Raw genomic sequence first — 20,890 nt, forward strand, 5'->3', positions numbered from 1 at the left:
CCCAATGAAACTGAAATAGCATGTGTGGGGGTAGATTTGCACAAATACATTTCTCCTATGAATAAAAAGTCTAAGTAAAAAGCTAGAGAAATAATTAATCTGCATTTCAAACCAGGAATACAAAACAAAAGAGACAACAGCAACAAGAAACCCCGATGCCTCCAAACAAAAGTGAGGCCAAAAACAGCCTGAAACCAAAAGGAAGATTGGGAAGAATATGTTCTTATAGCTAGGGAAGAGTTGCAATTTTCCGTGGCATCAGAGCAGCAATATTTTATTGAGTACACAGAAGCCGCCAAAACCTACACAGAGAAGATCTGGTAAGGGCTTTTGAGGCTGTGAATGCTCTGGCCAAATAAAAACCACAAATAAGATTGACCGCAAATGGTACTAACCACATCAAAGAATTACTTCAGAACACCCAGATCTTTAATGAACCTATTTGAAAGATCACAGGAAATGTTTGTGGAAAAAATCCTACAGGGCAGAATTAAAGATTTCTTTGTGAAAAAGATGTGTTTCCAACTTTTGCACATTTGTAGCTATCTGTGGAGTCTCTATGAAATGAGGAGGAAGAACTACACACATCAGTTTTCCTCAAAAACAGGATTGTCCATCACTGACTGTGAGCATCAGTGGCAAAGGTTTGAATAATTAGTCTACTTTGCCAAGTTAGGCAAATTGGTCATTCTATCTAAAAAGAAATCTACACAGGTTAAAAGGATTTATCCTTGATGCCATTCTTTTATGCCAAAGTATGCCTTCCTATTCCTAAGAGATTTTTTGAAATCCAGTTCAACAGTGTTCCTCTCCCCACCGATGCCTCCCCTTAACACGTTATTACAGCTGACTCCTGAACTTCGGATAAAATAACTGCTCCTTTTCTCTCTCCTGTTTAGTGCAGTCTGTTATGTGCTTGGAAAGTCATATGCATGCAACAATTTACAATGAATTTTTCTAGGTCATCTAGGCCACTTTGGCTGTAACCTCTAGAATTTGGTTTTAAGTATAACTCCAAAGGGCCATAATCCTTCACATTTCAATTGACATTTAGAATACAGTTTGATTTGTATCTAGTCTTTTAACGTGGTTAATTTTCAGGTGAATTTTTGTTCCACTACACTGTCAAAGAATACTAGAATTTCCTGGCTGGCATAGCTCAGTGGATTGAGCGCAGGCTGCAAACCAAAGTGTCGCAGGTTCGATTCCCAGTCAGGGTACATGCCTGGGTTGCAGGCCATGACCCCCAGCAACCGCACATTGATGTTTCTCTCTCTCTTTCTTCCTCCCTTCCCTCTCTAAAAAATAAATAAATAAAATCTTTAAAAAAAAGTTCATACTTTATTTAAAAAAAAAAGAAAAAAGGAATTCCAAGTATGGTAAGGCATTACAGCGGTTGTTGCTATACTACAAAAGAAATGGGACAAAACAGAAAAAGTTTAGTTTGTTCTGAGTAAAATGCAGGCCCTCAAGGAGGAAGAAAGGCAGAGACTCAAACCACAAGAGTCACCACCAACCATACCCAGGGGCCAGCCTGAGCAGGACAGGGACAGTGGGCACCTTTAACCATCGATGTTTAAACTCATATGCATTTAAAGAGCACCATGTTCTAATAGGAAGGACAATCATTACTACTATTCTTTTCAACTTTTTAGAGAAAAAGATCTTTATTACCTATTGAAAAGGTAAGGTGTTTTATAAATTATATAAGTAGATTTCCTAAAGTTTTGTGTTGATTGTCATCTTTCAGTCTGTAATGGATCTGCATTAATATTCTATCTTTAGTTGTTCCCTGAAAATGACATTTTTATAAAGCATTCCACTTATACAAGAGTAGAGTCATTAAAATTCACTTATCACCTAATATAAAAAATATAACATAAAAGAAAGAAAACACAGAGTTTGGATCATTTTACCTTTTGCCTGAATAATTATCATCCTGGCACATTAAACTATTTCCTATATGCCTAAGAATAGTTAAGGTCATTACCTGGTAGTAAGTACTCCAAACTCAAGTTTTCCTTTACTACATATGAGTTGTTTCTCAAAAGCCTTTGGACAGAACAATGTGAGAGAATCGCTCTGAACCAGTGGGGGGGGAGGAAACTATACACATTCCATAAAGCAAGGGCTTCCCTACATTAACAGTTGGAGATACTTAGGCCTTCTAAAGCAGAGGCTACTTCAGATCTTAAAACAATAGCACAGAGAGTAACAGATGAAAGAGTAAAACCAGTTACTATATCAGCCTGACTATCCAAATGTCAATGTTCCAATTCACTGAGATACTGATGACCACAGAGGGAATGCACTGAGTATAAATGAGAATTACCTCTCAAATGCTACATTACACTGAGACCTTCATGTTGACACCGCTTAGGAGGAAAAAGGAAATAGCCTTAACATTTAGAAAGTCAAAGATGCTAGATGGTCTGTAAGCAGCAATTACAACATTATACAGAGGCTGACAATCAGGAGAGCAAACAGTGCTGAGGTACTTTGCACACTTCGTAGGCACAATGTTCATATTGTTTTTATTTTTTTAATGAGCTCTGAACAAGAACCTGAGCTTTTGAGGAATATGTGTCACTTACTCAAATTAAAGTGATAAAAAGCTCATCCTATTCAGAGCATTGGGCTCTACCAAAAACATTCTGAAAAAGACAACAAAGGTCACACAGGCTCTTGTTTTACCTTAGAGAAGTATCCAACCAGATGACAGCCCTTTTCATCATTTTTTGTTAGGACATAAAAAAGGAATGGCTCGACATCATAATACAGCGTTTTGTGGTCCAGGAAGAGCTTGGCTAACAAGCAAAGGTTTTGGCAATAAATTTTGCTCATATTTCCATCAACCTAGAAAAGAGAAACAGACAACATTATTTAACACAGAAATACCACTCAATCTAAAATTGTTTTTATATGGTGTTTGGAAAGTATATAGTTTTATTTCCAAATCCCAAACTAAGAGATTAAAACACTATATTAAACAAGTATAAAGTTAAACAGAAAATAAATGTCACTTGGCAAATCAGAATTCCACCTTCTCCCTTAAATTGGGGTAAATTTAAGATAGCTTAAATTTAAGATAGCTTGAATTTCTCTTTAAGCTACCTGAAGAAAGGCCAAACCACTAACAAAGGAGTAATTTTTATTTGCAATTATTATGAGTAAAAAATAATCAGGCATGAACCTCTCTGCTTCAATCAAGTAAACCTGAATTAAGAAATGGAAACAAATCAAAATACTGTTCAAGTAAGTTAAACTTTATGTTGTTTTCAAAAGGGCTTCACATAAAAATAAAATAAATGAACTGTATTACTCTGACTCTTCACAAGTGAGGATTAGCAAAAGAGGCTTCTTCCATTTTGGTTTTATCCCAAGCATCATTTCAAATATAATTGGAAAAGATAAAATTTCTATGTTGGGAATACTTACAGAGAAAGTGAGATGAATTTCAGCCTACAATAAGTACCATGATTACAGTCTACTTCTCTTGAAAATAAAAGAGTCAAGCTGTGATACTGATGGCTATAGACAGGAGGCTAAGCACAGATGCCAATTTCTTTGATCAAATGTAGTTACTTGTTGAAAACAGAAATCAGAGCAGATTCAAGAAGAATTTCCCCAGCACTTTTCTTAGGGGAAATGGGTATTTGCTAACCAGAGCTCTTTAACAATGAACTTGACTGTTCTTGAGTCTCCTGTGGACCATAAAGGTTCTCATATTGCACAAATTATTTTTAGACTTCATATAACTATTTCCCTTGGATAAAACCTAGGTCCCACACATAGCAACATAATCAAATATGGGCAACGGGCACAGAGGATACAATTCTCTCTTTAATTAAAGAAAGGTTTTATGTATTTGGGAGTATGGTCTTTTTGGAAATGGTAGTACATTACAAAAAGGACACAGACGTATCTGTGAACCAGAAAAATAGAGATGACAATGCTGAAGCAAAATCCTACCAGTTGTGAAAGGTATAATATAGCATGCTTTCAAGAGTGATAGATAAAGAGAAGACAGGAAAGTAGTAATCTGTGTTTATTCTTTATTTATTTTATAAGACACTTAGGAAACTAGTAAGAAAAGTTTCCTACATGGTTTCCAATAAGTATTAACTTAGATTATAGAATTGGGAACCTGGTCCTTATTTAATTTCTTCAATTATATTTTTGTTATTTTTTCAAATATATTTTATTGATTATGCTATTACAGTTGTTCCATTTTTCCCTTTAGCCATGCACCCTCCTCCCACTTGCATCCCCCCACAATCCATCTCCATGGGTCATACATGTAAGTTCTTTGGCTTCTACATTTCCTATGCTATTCTTAACCTCCCCCTGTCTATTTTGAAACTACCATTTATGCTACTTATTCTCTGTACCTTTCCCTGCATTCCTCCCCTCCCTCTATCTCTCCCCGATGATAGCCCTCCATGTGATCTCCATTTCTGTCAATCTGTTCCTGTTCTAGTTTTTACTTCATTTGTTTTTGTTTTGGGGGGTTCGGTTGTTGATAGCTCTGAGTTTGTTGTCATCTTACTATTCATATTTTTGATCACCTTTTTCTTAGATAAGTCCCTTTAACATTTCATATAATAAGGACGTTGTGATGAACTCCTTTAACTTGACCTTATCTGGTAGGCAATTTATCTGCTCTTCCATTCTAAATGATAGCTTTGTTGGACAGACTAATCTTGGATGTAGGTCCTTGCCTTTCACGACTTGTAATACTTCTTTCCAGCCCCTTCTTGCCTGCAAGGTTTCTTCTGAGAAATCAGCTGATGGTCTTATGGGAACTCCTTTGTAGGTAACTATCTCCTTTTTTCTTGCTGCTTTTAAGATTCTCTCCTCTTTAATCTTGAGTAATTTAATTATGATGTGCCTTGGTTTGTGCTTCCTTGGGTCCAACTTCTTTGGGACTCTCTGAGCTTCCAGGACTTCCTGAAAGTCTATTTTCTTTGCCAGACTGGGGAAATTCTCCATTATTTTTTCAAATAAGTTTTCATTTCTTGCTCTTGTTCTCCTTCTGACACCCCTAAGATTCAGATATTGGAACGTTTCAACTTGTCCCAGATGTCCCTAACCCTTCATTCATTTTTTTGAATTCTCGTTTCTTCATTCTGTTCGGGTTGAATGTTTATTTCTTCCTTCTGCTCCAAATTGTTGATTTCAGTACCGGTTTCCTTTCCATCACTGTTGGTTCCCTGTATATTTTCCTTTATTTCACTTTGCATAGCCTTCACTTTTTCCTCCATTTTGTGACCATATTCAACCATATATGTGAGCATACTGATTATCAGTGTTTTGAACTGTTCATCTGATAGGCTGGCTATCTCTTCATCAGTTAGTTCTATTTTTGAAGCTTTGATCTGTTCTTTCATTTGGGCCATATTTTTTTGTCTTGGTACACCTGTTACATAGTAAGCCAAAAGGCAGTGTCCCACCTGTTGCCAGGGTGGGACAACCCACGTTGCTGCGTTGTGCTGCTGTATGTGGGGAAGGGGTTAGAGAAGGAACAATGTCACTTACTCAGCTCTTGACTGGCTTTCAGTCACTTCGTTTGGTATCCACAAGCAAATAGGGCCCTTTTGGTGCTGATTTCCAGGTGGGTGTGTTCTAGGACCCTGTGGGTCTCTCCAACGAACTCTCCTGTGGTGCTGGGAGTTTCTCCCACCACTGCAACCCCCATAGGTTTCTTTAATCAGAGGTTTTGAGGCTTTATTTCACTATGCTAGAACCCTAGGTTACCCAGTCTGTCTTGCTCCCCAGTTGTTCCTCCCAGTCCACCAACCACCGCCTAACTACAAGTCCTCTCCACCCCAGCTGCCCATTTCTGCCCCTCCTACCTGTGTCGATGAATGTTTCTTTTACTCTTTAGTTGTCAGACTTCTATACAGTTCACTTTTCTGGCAGTTCTGGTTGTATTTTGTTTTTAAATTTGCCTTTGTCCATCTTTTAGTTGTGTGAAGAGCCAGAATATGTCTACCTATGCCTCCATCTTGGCTGCAAGTCCCATTTTTGTTAATTTTTTAAAAATTATATTTCATTGATCTTGATATTATAGTTGTCCTGATTTTTCCTCTTTTGCTCCCCCCACCCAGCCTCCCTCACTCCCTCAGGCAATCCCCCCACCATTGTTCATGTCCATAGGTCGTCTCTATAAGTTCTTTGGCTACTCCATTTCCTGTACTGTACTTTACATCCCCATGGCTATTCTGTAACTACCTATTTGTACTTCTTAATCCCCTCACCTCTTCAGCCACCCTCTCCCACCACCCTCCCATCTGTACCCACCAAAATGCTCTCTGTACCCATGATTCTGTCTCTGTTCTTCTCATTTGCTTAACTTCTTTTTTTGACTCAAGTATTGGTAGATATATATTTTTGCCATTTTATTGTTCTTGTTTTCATCTTTTTTCTTAAAGAAACTCCTTTAACATTTCATATAATAATGGTTTGGTGATGATGAACTCCTTTAGTTTTTTTCTTTTCTGGGAAACTCTCTGCCCTTCGATTCTAAATGATAGCTTTGCTGGGTAAAACAATCTTGGATGTAGGTCCTTGCTTTTCATGACTGAATATTTCTTGCCAATCCCTTCTGGTCTGCAAAGTTTCTTTTGAGAATTCAGCTGACAGTCTCATAGGAACTTCCCTGTAAGTAACTTCACTACTTTTCTCTTGCTGCTTTTATGATTCTCTCCTTTTTTTAACCTTTGGCATTTTAATTATGATGTATCTTGGAGTGGGTCTCTTTATGTCCATCTTGTTTGGGACTCTCTGTATTTCCTGGATTTGCATGTCTATGTCCTTTACCAAATTAGGGGAGTTTTCTTTCATTATTTTAAATAGATTTCCAACATCTTGCTCTTTCTCTTCTCTTTCTGCCACCCCTATGATGTAAATGATGGAGCTCTTGAAGTTGTCCCAGTGGCTGCTTATACTACCCCTCACTTTTTTGGATTCCTTTTTCTTCTTGTTGTTTTGATTGGTTTTTTTTTTTTTGCTTCCTTATGTTCTAAATTATTGACTTGATTCTTGGCTTTATCCACTGTATTGTTGTTTCCCTGTAAATTGTTCTTTATTTCAATTAGTGAATCCTTTATTTCTGACTGGATCTTTTTTATGTTGCTGAAGTCCTCACTAAGTTCCGTGAGCATCCTTATAACCAGTATTTTGAACTCTGCAAATGATGGATTGCTTATCTCCATTTCCTTTAACTCTCTTTCTGGAGTTCTGATCTGTTCTTTCATCTGGGCCACGTTTCTTTGTCTACTCATTTTGGCAGGCTCCCTGTGTTTGTTTCTATGTATTAGGTAGAGCTGTTATGACTCCCTGTCTTGGTAGCATGGTTTAATATAGTAGGTGTCCTGTAGGGTCCAGTGGCACAGCTGACCCTATCACCCAAGCTAGGTACTGAGGTGTGTCCTGTGAGATGAGTACACCCTGCTCTTGTAGTTGAACCTTTGTTGTTGTTGGCAGATCCATGGGAAGAATTAATCCAGGCCAATGAGCTGCAAGGACTGGCTGTGACCACTGACCACCAACTTCCACCCTCCGTGGAGGATCAGCCGTGCAGGGGCAGGCCAAGGTCTGCCCCCACCTGTGTTTTGACCAGGGCCAGCCTTCCTGAGCTAAAAAGCAATTTGAGATGGCTGCTACTTGTGCTGAGCTTGGAGATTGCCAGGTGAAACCAATCTGAGAATCTATGCTGCCTGCTGCTAGAGCTGGGCCTGGGGCTCACTGAAGTCAGCTATTGCTTATTTGAGAGGATTTAGAAGTTGTGCAGTTTGAGCCCAGACCAGCCATTCATATGGAAAAGCAGTTTGGGTGGGCTTGTAAATTTGGTGGGGTGGAGTCTCTGAGGATCTCCAAGGCAAGTCAAACAGTGTTAGACAGATTGATCACTCCATAAGATACGGTACCAGCCTCCAGGCTCTGTGGCTCTAGGAAGGAAGGGCTCAGAAAAAGGACAATGGCCTCAGCCCAGTATGCCTCTGGTGCCCTTCAAGCTGCCATCCTGGTGCTGGAGCTCAGAGGGAGTGAGTCTGAAAAGGTGAGTCCGTGTGTGGGTTCTTTAAGAGGAACTGCTTGGTACTCCAGAAGTTTCTTCCACCAACACAATTCCCACTGGTTTTTGCAGCCAGAAGTTGTGAGAATTTATCTTCCTGGGACTGGAAACCTGGGCTGGGACTCCTCACTCCTGGGATTTCCCTCTTGAATTTTCATCCACAGCATGTGGATGTGGGACCAGCTCGTTCTGCAACTGTGCCCCTCCTACCAGTCTGCATGGAGGTGGTTTCTTTAATTCCATACTTGTCAGACTTCCATTCAACTGGATTTCTGACAGTGCCGAGAGATGGCTGTTCTACAATTTAGTTATAATTTTGATGTGGTTGTGCAAGCAGGCAAGCCATGTCTGTCTATGCTGCCATCTTGACCAGAATTCTTCCTTCAATTATTTTTATAAATAAGCTTTACAGACCTGCTTCTGACTTTCCTCCCTCTCATCTCTGTGTATTCCAAAAGCACCTGCCCTGAAATAACAGACCATTATCACCAGCCTGACAAGACTGATTCTCTTACCCTCAAGAAAACTCTCCTGGATTTATGAAAACTGTAGCCCCATAGACAGATTCATGGTAATTTATTTAACAATGACTTAAAAGCCAACAACTGTTCTGTTTTACAGGGGAACAATGAGACAGTAATTTCATTTTAGTTTGGTTAAAAGAAAGGATCCAAGGCACTGAGGAAGGAGCCAACAGGAAAGTTGAATGTGAGTTAAACCTCAACTGAGAATAGCTCTGCAGTCTCAGCTGGCTGGGGCTGGCTGGGTGGCACCCTGAGACTAACAACAGGAAGGACAAGCAACTCGCATTAGGCTTCCCCCAGCCCAGTCATCCTCACTTGGTGTGATTTTGCCCCCCAAAAGACATGGGCTATATATGGAGACACTTCTGTTTGTTAGAACTGGCGGCGGGGGGGGCGGTGTGCTGGTATTATTGGCATTTTGTTGTAGAGGCCATGGATGCTGCTAAACACCCTACAATTCATAAGGCAGCCCCCTGCAACAAAAAATATCCAGCTTAAAATATGAATAGTGCCCAAATTTGGAAACCCTGTACCTATACTTTAGTAAGCACTAACATCCAATCTTCTAAGCAACAATACCCTTCTTTCTTTAAGATTGCCAAAAGAGCCTGATATAACCAGGAAGAGGGCCTTTAAAAATCTGTAAGACACAGCTGGAGTTAGCTGTATTCTCCGATCAGTCTTGGGAAAAAGTGGGCCAAAGCTTGTCTGAGAGGGGAAGGCTGATCCACGACAGAAACCTATGTATGACCCTCCCTATATTAAATGTAATGCAAGACATTATAGGCCAGAACTAAAGAGAAACATGGGGCAGAATAATAAATTTCAGTCTGAACAATTCAGAAAAAGAGAATCCTAAAGTAAAACTGTATTTCAGATGAAGAAAATATCGTGTTTACTGTGCAAGGAAGGCTTGTTCTGAGCACCCAGGAATGGAAATAATGCACCAAGATGGGTAACAGAGAAGAAAATAAAGCAGGGAGAAGGAAATTCTTGACTGGAGTGCAGAGAATAAAGGAAAGAAAGAAGCCCTGTGAAGAGGCAATAACAGGAAAGAAAGGTATGGTCTCCTCAAGGTACAACTCTCTCAGCTAAATCGGATTCCTTAAACTGACAGTAGAGGATGATTAAACAATGAAATGACATAGAGGCAAAAAACCTTTTGCTACTAAATCAATTCTGAAAACACAAAATTGTCAAGACCCACAGCGACAGCCACAGCCACAAGGGGTTCCTGTGAACAGCAGAGTTCTCCAGGGGTGGCCATCCACCTAGATGAGGGGCGGCGGGGGGGGGGGGGTGTCGAACATCTGCTGGGGTCTCACCAAAAGGATTACCAACTCTGCCAAGAAATGACGGAAACACAGGTGGCTGTGTATTGAGGAGATATGTACAGCTGCTCAATTCCCTGAAAGAGTGAGCACCTGCCAGACATTGGCTGGAGCTGCAGAGCATAGCTGATGTCTCCTGCCAAAGGAGAGAGAATTTACAAAGCGATGAGGAGATCATAAATCCACTGGTGACTATATCTGGTGCAGAGAGAGATTTGGAGGAAGACAAAAAAAGTTAATATGATAAAGTAGGAATTTATTATCTATCTAAATGGTCCCTTAATATGGTTAAACATTCCAAAATGTGGAGATATTTTAAAGAGCAGTCTGAATTTCAATGTCACAACTGAATATACTTTGCACCTTCTACAAACAATTCAGTACATAGTTAACAATTTGAAATACTAAGTTTCAACAGCTGAGTTTATTTACACATGCTTACCTCAAATACTGAAAGGTCTTTCCTTCGGTAAATTTCATTTGCTGGAGGATGAAACCATCCACATTTCTTTGAGTGTCTTAACAAAATGTTTTTACTTTTCATATATTTAAGACAGAATTCACACAGGTAAAGCTTTGGTAATCTGTTAAAATTTAAAAATCAAAGAGTCTTTCAGGTTAATTATTCTGTTCAGGGGAAAATAATAAATACTGTTCAATTTTCTCTAAGTCATAGAAAGGCTGTATAATAGCACTTGAAAGAAGTAATTACAAAAAAAAAGTAAGAGAATGTACAAACCTTACATTATTTTTCAACATAATATTTGTTGCCTTAAGTTTGTGAACAAATCATTTGTTTCCTTAGAAATGTCCTAAAGAAAGAAAGGTTTTGGAACTGAAACCACTCCTCTAAAAGTCAACCATAGGACAGCATCCTTCAGGTGGCCATGTGTACTTATCAAATTTCACATTTAATTTCACATTTCAATAGTATATGTGGTCAGTGATGTAACTATAATAACCTTTTACTCAGAAAGAAGTGATTATTTTAAAAAGTAATCTTCATACTTAAAAGGCTTAAGAGTCCTAGTATATAGCTGTTTCCACTTATATTTAAGGATGAGATAACTTTAAAGTTATTATCATAGTTTTATATAGTCTAAAGCAGTAAGCATAGGGAAGTCAAAAGATCTTGTTTGTTTCTACCAATTCTGCTGACTCTTTTGAGTAACATTAGACAAATAGATTTCTTTCCCCTGCTGACTTTTTCTCCTTAAAAACTGTAGCATATTTTGCGCTAACCTGCCTGACTCGGTTGAGCATGGTCCTGCAAAGTTAAGAAGTGGTTGGTTCAATTCCCAGTCAGGGCACATGGATGGGTTGTGGGTTGGGTGCCCAGTCAGGGCACGTGTGAGAGGTAACAGATCAATATTTCTCTCGCTTTTTCTCTCTCCCTCCCTCCTCTCTAAAAATAAGTAAGAACTTTAAAAAATTATAACATATTTCACTTGGACCCTATCACACTTGAGTGGATGTTTAGAAGCACTTTCAAGGTCTTTGGGGTATAAGAGGGAGGAGAAATATTTTTGAGGACAGTTAGGTACAAACTCAGATAAATGTAACTTTAAATCTTGGACTTGTGCCCTGGCTGGTGTAGCTCAGTGAATTGAGCACGGGCTGCGAACCAGGTATCGCAGGTTCGATTCCCAGTCAGGGCACATGCCTGGGTTGTAGGCCATGGCTCCCAGCAACCACACATTGATGTCTCTGTCTCTCTCTCTCTCTCTCTCCCTCTCTCTCTCTCTCTCCCTCTTTCCCCCTCTCCCTCTCTCTCTCTCTCTCCCCCTCCCCCCTCCTTTCCCTCTCTAAAAATAAATAAATAAATAAATCAAAAAAAAAAAAAAGAAAGAAATCTTGGACTTGTATGCACATCTTATCTGAAGCTCTCAGAATACAATGACGTGATTGATTACCCATGCAAATTTAAGCTCATTGGTGGTTTAAAACAAATTGTTCACGAACACAGAGACGAGTGACATAACCTGGAAAGAGAAATCAAGACTCCTGACAGTTTGCCACTTAACTTCTAGAACACGCTCCCCATTCTCTCCAGTTAGATGACTGGCCCACATGGTTGAGAAAAGGACAATATTTATTATACACAAAAAGCACGAGTGTGATTACCAGAAACTTTGCAGGCTAAAAAATTTGAGAAGATACTAATAAAGTACACCGTGATGTACCTGAAGAAAAAATCTGCTCTCATGATACCCATTTTAAAATATGTTAGTTCAGGACAATCTCACAATGAATCTTAGTTCAAGACAAATGAAAACTCTAGTACCATTATTTTCTCCTCACGTTCAACCAGTTAGTCACAGACAGCTTTGAAGATTTGGGGAACAGTCTCTTAAGGCTACCCACAATGACCTACATTCTCCCATTTTTCCTTCTTTTGCTACATTTCAGTAAAAAACTCAAAAATAAAATGCCCAAAATCATAGATGAGACAAATTACTTTTCTTAACTTATTAGGAAAATGGCAACTGAGGAGAAACTACCAAATATTTTACAATGGCTATTTTTCTTCCCTGATTTTGTTTCATGTGCAAATAACACTTACCCAATTAACCAAAAAGAGAAAGCATGGTCTAGAAGTTAAAAGGCAAAGTTCACAATGCCTATGTGACTAAGGAGTGATAGAAGCTTACATAGAACAGTGAATATTATAAAACAGACACTGGCAAAATAGTTTTGGAAGCACTTATAACCTACTATCAAAATTTATGTTCTGAAGATAATAAATAACTGCTTTAGAATCAAGATTTTTCCTTCCTCACATATATGACATTAAAGTTATGTACCTGCAGGCTTATTCCATTACCTTGCATATTCCTGTGGGTAAGGCGAGGAGTACCAGGTTTGGATTTCATATTTCCCAAATTCTATTACAGAAGGGTACCGGCCACAGTCTTCCACTCCACTCTCACATTCTATTTTCTGTCAGAGAAAAAGAAAAGAAAAGAAGTAAAATGTAGCCCTGGCTGGCGTAGCTCAGTGGATTGAGCACGGGCTGCAAACCAAAGTGTCGCACGTTCGATTCCCAGACAGGGTACATGCCTGGGTTGCAGGCCATGACCCCCAGCAACCACACATTGATGTTTCTCTCTCTCTCTCTCTATCTCCCTCCCTTCCCTCTCTAAAAATAAATAAATAAAATCTTAAAAAAAAAGTAAAATGTAAGTATCAGAAGAGGATCTCCTTACTTACATTTTTGTTCTTTCACCACCGGATATGAAAACCTATCAAAACCAGAACCCTAATCTCAATAATATTTTCATGTTTTTGGAAAGACTTTAAAGGCCTTGTGAAATAATAATCAACTTTGCATTAGATTTATACATAAACAAATACCCTAAAAAAGGGTATCAGCAAGATAGAATGATATAAATACAAATGTCTATTGAACTGAATTCAATAATCTGTTGCAATATGTTGAAACTGAGGAAATTAAAAGATGATGAGGCTATTTTATAGACTCTTACAGTCCCCTGCTCCTCCATGAAGTAACATTTATTCCAATTGTAATGACATAATCAACTGTGAAGTCTGCAGTTTCACACCTGCCCTCTCCTGTGCAGTGAGCTATACAAGGTTAAGAACTTTGTCCGTCTGATTCACTGTGGTATTCCAAGTCTAGCACAGTGCCTGACAGACAAGAAATGTCCTTTAAATGAAAAAGCCAGTGTTAGCATGTTGGGAAGAGAGGGCTTTAGACTTATAGTATCATTCAGATAATGGCCTGCTGCTCACCCTGTTTATCTATGAATGTCAGAAGTGGGCTTAAAAAACGGTTATATCTGAGGACTTAGAATCTTAAGGACTAGAGACAGTTTTGACATTTATCATAGCCAAAGGAAAAACAATACAAAGCATACTGTAGGGGTAGAATTAGGAATGGAAATATTCAATAACCCCTAAAATAGAAACCATCAAAGTATTTAGCCCAAAGGGCTGTTACTAAAATAAAGTTTAAGAGCCTATAGATACCTCCCCTTCCTAGAAAAGGAAGTGAGGTGGGGTAGGGAGTTTATCCCCGAGTACTGTGCCAACTGAATGCGGTCTACCAACATACAAAATTCACAATCCATAATAAATTTGTCTCTGAGAAATCCAACAGCCTTATCTTTCAATGTTTTGGTGAAAACAGCTAAGTAGAGTTAATATTTTAAGTGGAATAATTTTAAAAAATTACTGGACAATAAAAATAAAAGTGACTGTCACCAATCATACAACACAATATTGCCTTTATCAATGCCAAAGAGTTAAAATTATGAGACATTTCTCATATGGCTGGCCATCTGTGTTGGCAGAAGCACTGGTAAATTTAAAAGTGATATTCTTCTTTTTGTTCATGATTTTAAATTGCTATTTTCTAAATTTGAGCAAAAATAATCAGAAGTCTATTCCTTCACAACTAGAAGGTGTTTTTCAAAATCTGCCTCAACTACTGCTGCTCTGGTCTAGTTTGTGAGACCAGCTGAGTGTGTGCCAACTTTTAAGAATAGAGACGTCTCTGAAAGCACAGTCAACAAGAATGATCATGGTCATGGTTAAAGAACCACAAAGGAGCTTGAGGGGGAGTGTCTATAAAATCAAAGCAGTAATTTCATAATAAACAGATCCTGAAAAGTCACATATTATCCTTGGTATGAAAATACGGTATCCTGGCCTTACCTCCCAAGAAAGTTCCTGGGCTTGTTTAAAAACATCCAAATCCTCTTCAGTAACGGTATCCTTGTTTCCAATCACATTTATATCTGTACTTTCTTGTTTGATGCTTATTTTGATTTCGGTATCTGTCATTTAAAACCAGCAAAAAGTGTACTCACTGACTTGAATCATGAATAACCACTGTATATCACCAAAACGGCACCAAATTAGTACAGTGGGCAAATAGGGATTTTTTTTAAAGCTTTAAAGCTTTTACAGATAAGCACTGTTCAAAGATCCAGCAGTACCCTTTCCCTGCTGTACCCAAATTTTTATTTGAATAATCACTGTCATCTTCTCATAGCCTCAATAAATAAATGAGGAAAAGTAAGAGCAACAAAAAGCAAAATCAGACTTTTCAACCAAGATTAGAAGTCTAGTTAAAGAATTCCCATTACCACTTTCGGGATAATAAAATCTACCATTTTTCCAAACGACACATTTTTTGTTTTTTGTTTTATAAAGGGTAGCAAATGTAATGGGCCAATTTGTTAAATGAAATTATGAAATCAGTTTTCTTCCTAAAGTGAATACACACACAGACACACTCGCACCCAAAAGCACACCTCACAGAATCACAGATCAGGCTCTGCTGAGAAGGAAGCAGGATGAACTTGGTCATGAGAAAGCAATGGAGCAGAGGGGACCGAGGAGTGGCAATCCCCCCTGCTGGAGGCACTGACAGCGTGCAGCCACACAGCACTGCGGCTGAAGGGGCGGCACGGAAAGGACATGGCAGAGGCGTGACAGTGGCTACTCATGCGGGACTACAAAGCCATAAGCAACGCTATGAAGGCATCTGGGGGTCCTAGTGTCACTACAAATGGAGATAAATAATAAAAGGTGGGAGAGTATTAGTTGGAAAAAACAACATTTTGGAGGTTTAGTCAGCATTAGAAAAAGGTCAAAGTTTCACTGTTTCTGTATGAAAGTGAAGTGAGAACAAGAGAAATAGCTAAGACCTATGTGAAAAATAGGTATTGATTTATTTATTCTTTTCGGGGTTGGGGAGAAAGGGATGGGACGCAGGTTTGGTTGGAGCTTTGACCTTTTGCTTACCATCATCCTGATCAGGTTTAATCCTTCCGTCTGTCAAGCTCCCCTTCCCTGGTGAGGGGGTCCCCATCTGAGGGGTCACTTTATATTTTAATCTGCCTAGCATCCTGTGCTTTTTAAGGAAAGTTGTTCGCTTGAAGTGAGCAAATGCTTTAAAAATACGTCCTCTAGCCATCCCCCAGCTAGAGGAGGAGGAGTGAGAAATAAACCTATTTCTAATATCTCTTTTTCCAAAGAAATGAGCTTTAGATTTTGCTGTGGAAGATAATTCAGTTTTACGACGCATACGTTTGGGCGGTGCATAACTTGGGTGTCCCTTTTTTCGAGACTGTCCCTGAGTGGTATAGATATGAGAAAGTCCATCAAAGAGTGCCTTCAACTGGCTATTACTGGTAAGGCTGCTAAAGGAGGGCACACTGGACTGGCTGGAAGAGCTCTGGGGGGAGGGAGAAGAGGTGGAAGTGCTGGACTTTTGTGAACTGGGGCTCTGACCAGAGATGGGGGCTGGGGGTGGAAGTGAAGAAGGTGGAGGTTTTAGCTTTTGTGTGGTACCTGTAGCCAACACATGAGAAGTGCATGACTGTTTCTGAGAGACCTTTTTCCTTGGACGATAGTGCTTTGAAAAGTCTATTATTTCACCTCGTGATCTGCGACCATCAGGTGATGGTGTAAAAAACTTAGTAAGGCCATCAATGAGCCCTTTGGTTTTCTTGTTAACTTTAAGTGTAGAGGCAGAAATGTAGGTGGAGGTGGTGGTGATTTTGGTGGTGGCACCAGGCCGAGTGGGGTCTGTAACAGCCAATCTGCTGCTTGAGTCCTTCCCAGATGCAGCATGACCAGATGAAGGTGTGGTACAGACTTTAGTCTTTTGACCCCTACCAGGTGACCCCCTTCCTGTGAATGCATTCATGGATCCTTCATCACTGGTTACAGACCTAGGCAGAAATTTAGAGAATAGTATCAGCATTTAAGAATAGAATTATAAAGGTATCTAAAACAAATTTATAGCAAGTAGATGCATTCAATGTGCTTAAACTTAAGAAACTGAATTGCAACCCTAAAAACTGTTTGACAGTTTTCATATGTGTGCCTCCACCTAGATGTTTCTCTGCTGAAACAGTCAGCAGTAACTACATCTGCATGTCACTGTTCCCCTAGGGCCCGTCCAACAGGTGCTGGAAGAATCCCTGTGCACCCAAGGGCACTGGATAGAGGCAAGTAAATTTCTGAAGAAACGGAAAGAATACGCAATGCTTTCATTATAATTAAATAAAAATGTTACCCTGGTGTTATCGTAAGTAATTATGATTTCCTGATTTGTCTTTTTTAAAATATTAAAGAAAATAAGTTGTATTATATAAAAGCAAAAGAATAAGCTTACTGAATCTCTAGTTATAAGCAATTTTAACTGGAAAATTTATATAAATAGAATTTGGGTATGTCTAGGAATTAGTAGTCTTTTTTTGTTCTTTAAAGAAAACACTAAAAGATACCCTCTTCCTCTCAGCAGTTTATGCTTAGGATGGGAAGATAACCAATAATACTCTCTAAATAAAGAAGACAATTAATTACAGTATAAAATATTGCTGAAAAAAGGACAACAATAGCAAAAAACTGAAGAAATGATTAAAGAAAAGCTACAGCAGGTCAGACATGACATGGAAAGTCTGGTGAAGAAGCAGCACATTTACCATGGTCATTATCAGACACCTGGAGTCAGAATCTTTAAACACTGGTTCTGACTGCCATTTCGGTTCCTTTGGTGCTGGCTCTGCCTATACAGCTGTGCGGGCGACAGAAACTGGAGGTCACTCCACTGACACAGCTGCTTATAGTCAACACAGCTGCCTGCCTTCACCTCAGACTACAGCATGGAAAGCTACCCATTTTGCAGCAGAATTTTACACAATAGAAACATCTGCATGTGAATTATGGCTGTGCCAGGGCCCGAAAATGCACTTTAAAAATTATCAATTTAGCTGCAGGCTAATAATGAAGAATGGAAGCCTGAAAATGATACGATATAGAATTATAAAAATATCTTAATTAATTACAAATTGAAGAGCACAATTTTGGGGTCATCTTGTATATAAAGATTTAATGAACAATTTCAGCAGTCAGCAGAAGGGGAGGCTGGTGCAGATCAACTAACTGGATGAACTACCAGGCTTATTTGGGGCAGCTAAGCCACCAGAAGCTTTTTGCCTGACTCCACCTACTCAGCCAAATCAGGTTAATGCTGAAGATCTCTAGTGTCAAGGTGAGGGCCACCTATAAACAGCTCACCAGGCTAATATGTTTCACATTACAACTGGTATTTGGACTGTATCTAAAATCGATTGCCCAGAAAGGATAATATACTTATAAAGCATGTACAAAGGAATACTCCCTAGACTGTCTTAAAAATTCCTAAGCTCAAAGGACAATTTTGGACAAACAAAAAGTTAGGATTGGTGCCAGATGCAATTTTCAGCTGTGTCCTTTGTTTAGAAAGTTTATATCCTAATTTGGTTTTTTTAAATTGGGCCCTGAGGATACAGTCCCATTTCAAGAACAATGCTCACACAGGATGAATGCAAAAACATATAATTTCTACTTCAAATGACGCTAATATGAAAGATTTTATTCATAAATACATTTCAAGTTTGCCTCCAGAAATTAACAAAAATTCCACTTAAAAATGTCTACCAGTTAAAGGGTTTTCATAAAGATTCACAGAAAACTCTAGAAAAGATCACACATTTTTCTATTTCTCCTCTGATGATACAGAGGCAGGAAGATATGTTTTTCTGAGGGCAGCTTATATAGTGAATTGCTTCAGATAAAATTAGGGGAGAAAAGAGTGAGCAAGTAAGATATCTGGTGTGTGTGCAGTGTGCATGAAGAATACCTAGGTCATTTTTATATCACAATGACCCTTTCAAGAGCTAGGCTTGGTCTTACTGATAGACCCACATCAATATGCAGGTCTACTGATTTCATTTCTAAATACCTTATTTAATATTGATAGTCAAAACCCTGGGTGGGAGGGAGGGTGTTGGGAGGATGGGTGAAAAAGGTAAACAGATTACGAAGAACAAATTGGGTCTGGCTGGGTTGCTCAGTTGGTTGGAACATCATCCCTTACACTAGGAGGTATCCGATTCCATTCCCGGTCAGGGCACACACCTATGTTGTAGGTTCGATCCCTGGTCAGGCTGTGTACAGATGGTAACTGATTAATGCTTCTCTCATGTCAATGTTTCTCTCTCTGCTTCTCACCCCCCTCCCCCCCAAAAAAACAATAAACATATCCTCAGGTGGGGATTAAAAAAAAGTACAAATTGGTTGTTACAGAACAGTCATGGGGATGTAAAGTACAGCAAGAATATAGTCAGTAATGTTTTGTATGGTGTCAGCTGGATGGGAGATCTATCAGGATGACCATTTAATAAATTATGTAATGTCTAATCACTGGGGTGTATAGCTGGAATTAATATATGTCAACTGTAATTGAAAAATAAAAAATATACATTTAAAAGAAAATATACCCCTACTCTATAAAAACACATGAATCCACTTCTAATCTTTTCTCTACCTTTCCAAGTAACTCCTGCTAATGTTCTACTGGGCTGTCATGCACAACAATGTGGCAAAGGCTAGTGGAAACGGGACTATGGGCCTATCACAGCAGACCTGCAGGCCACAGCAAATTGTTATTTTTGTGTGCATTGTACACCTGCACACATATGCACATGCCAAATGGTGCTGTCTAACTCTTTGGAGGCAAACATGAAGACAGTCATTAGCAGGTTTCTCAGAAGGTCATATTTCATAAAAAAGATCTTTAAAAGTTATAATACTAAGTTAGCACCAGAAAAAAGAAGTATTTTTCTAAAACGTTATCTGGAGCAACAAAAGAAATTCACTATAGACAAATCCCTCTCTTGTTTTAAAACACCAATATAAATATTCATGTATTTAAGCTCTTCTAATGCTCAGCCAGTAACAAAGTAGCTGAACAACTGTTTTAAGTTCTTACATTCTGCTTCCATCCTGCTGCTTGAAAATGTCACTTCACATCACAGATACTGCCAACAGAAGACCCCAAAACGCCAATTGTAATTAAAAATGTTATTTTCAAACAAATTTCCACAGCTTATATATGTAAAAGGAGAAATATTCCCCATCCCTTGAGTTTGTAAAAATAATGGCAAAAAGTTCATGGAACCTAAGGGGGTGACAATCACCTATATTTTAAAGCACAACATAAAGTATTCTTTTTGATAAGATCTCAACCTACAACAATCGTTGCTTTAATTTATTTTTCGGTCGTCCAATGGGTTTTGCATATCGTCGTTTTATTTGTGCAGCTTTCTCATGAAGTAGTTTTCTTCCCTTTTTCTTTGGTCTGCAGACTTGGCAAATCCACATCCCTGAATTGATACATATATGAAAAAATATTTTAATGTTTCATTTTGGGAGAGGTATGAAATATAAACTATAGCTTTAAAAGCTGCCCAAGGATGCCTATATACAGAATGTAACTCCAAAAGGTGGATCCTTCCCTTCTGTCAGTCTCTTCAGGAGGCCATCATCAAAGGTCAATTTCCCCGCCAAGGTGGTGAGAACAGAGGGCAGCTCCTGTCTCAAAACCTTTCCAATAAGGCGTTCCCAACGTGCCACAAAGCCTCCCCCCGCTACCTAAACACACATGGGAAATGGATCCTGTCAGATACTATAGATCTTCTGATTTGAGGAAGACATTTTCAAGTTAATCAGTTTTTAGAACAACTGAAAAAAATATTTATCTTATCTCTTTCTAGAATTTTTCCATACTAAAAAAACTATCAGTATAAAAATATTTGAATTAAAACTTAAAAATTTTAAGTGGTATGGAGTTATAATAATTACAACTGCACATCTGGCATAGGGAAAGAGGTCCATAGATCACTGAAAGACCAGAACACTGACGCCTATAGGAACGGTCAGCATTTCAAAAAGGTTTTATTTCAAATCGGTGGCAAATGGATGAAATGATTCAGTATGGCAATGGAACACACAGCTGTCTATCTAGGCAAGTAAATATTATAACTTGAAAAAATTAAATATTATAAGTACCAGGAAAAATACATGGATATTTCTATCATCTAAAGCATTATTAACATTTAAGACTGAAGCCATAAAGAAAAAGACCATGGGTTTAACTG

The 20,890-nt window shown here is 38.7% G+C and overlaps 1 protein-coding gene across 10 annotated transcripts in view; it reads right to left on the bottom strand.

Moving 5' to 3' along the window:
- The window catches only part of KAT6B (lysine acetyltransferase 6B), a 179,619-nt gene that overhangs the window by 33,923 nt on the left and 124,806 nt on the right, over positions 1-20,890 (bottom strand). For 6 of the 10 annotated variants that reach the window (XM_045841883.1, XM_045841881.1, XM_045841885.1 and 3 more), the window contains 6 exons: positions 19,984-20,116; positions 15,705-16,636; positions 14,610-14,731; positions 12,757-12,872; positions 10,375-10,516; positions 2,695-2,856 (listed from right to left, as the gene is read on the bottom strand). In XM_045841883.1, coding sequence (XP_045697839.1) covers positions 2,695-2,856; positions 10,375-10,516; positions 12,757-12,872; positions 14,610-14,731; positions 15,705-16,636; positions 19,984-20,116 — 1,607 coding nt within the window. The remainder of the gene's footprint in view (positions 1-2,694; positions 2,857-10,374; positions 10,517-12,756; positions 12,873-14,609; positions 14,732-15,704; positions 16,637-19,983; positions 20,117-20,890) is intronic. The other 4 variants (XM_045841890.1, XM_045841889.1, XM_045841888.1 and 1 more) reach the window with 2 other exon arrangements.

This window comes from Phyllostomus hastatus, unplaced genomic scaffold (assembly GCF_019186645.2).
Source record: "Phyllostomus hastatus isolate PE091 unplaced genomic scaffold, TTU_PhHast_1.1 phas_contig_38, whole genome shotgun sequence".
Classification (NCBI taxonomy): Eukaryota; Metazoa; Chordata; class Mammalia; order Chiroptera; family Phyllostomidae; genus Phyllostomus; species Phyllostomus hastatus.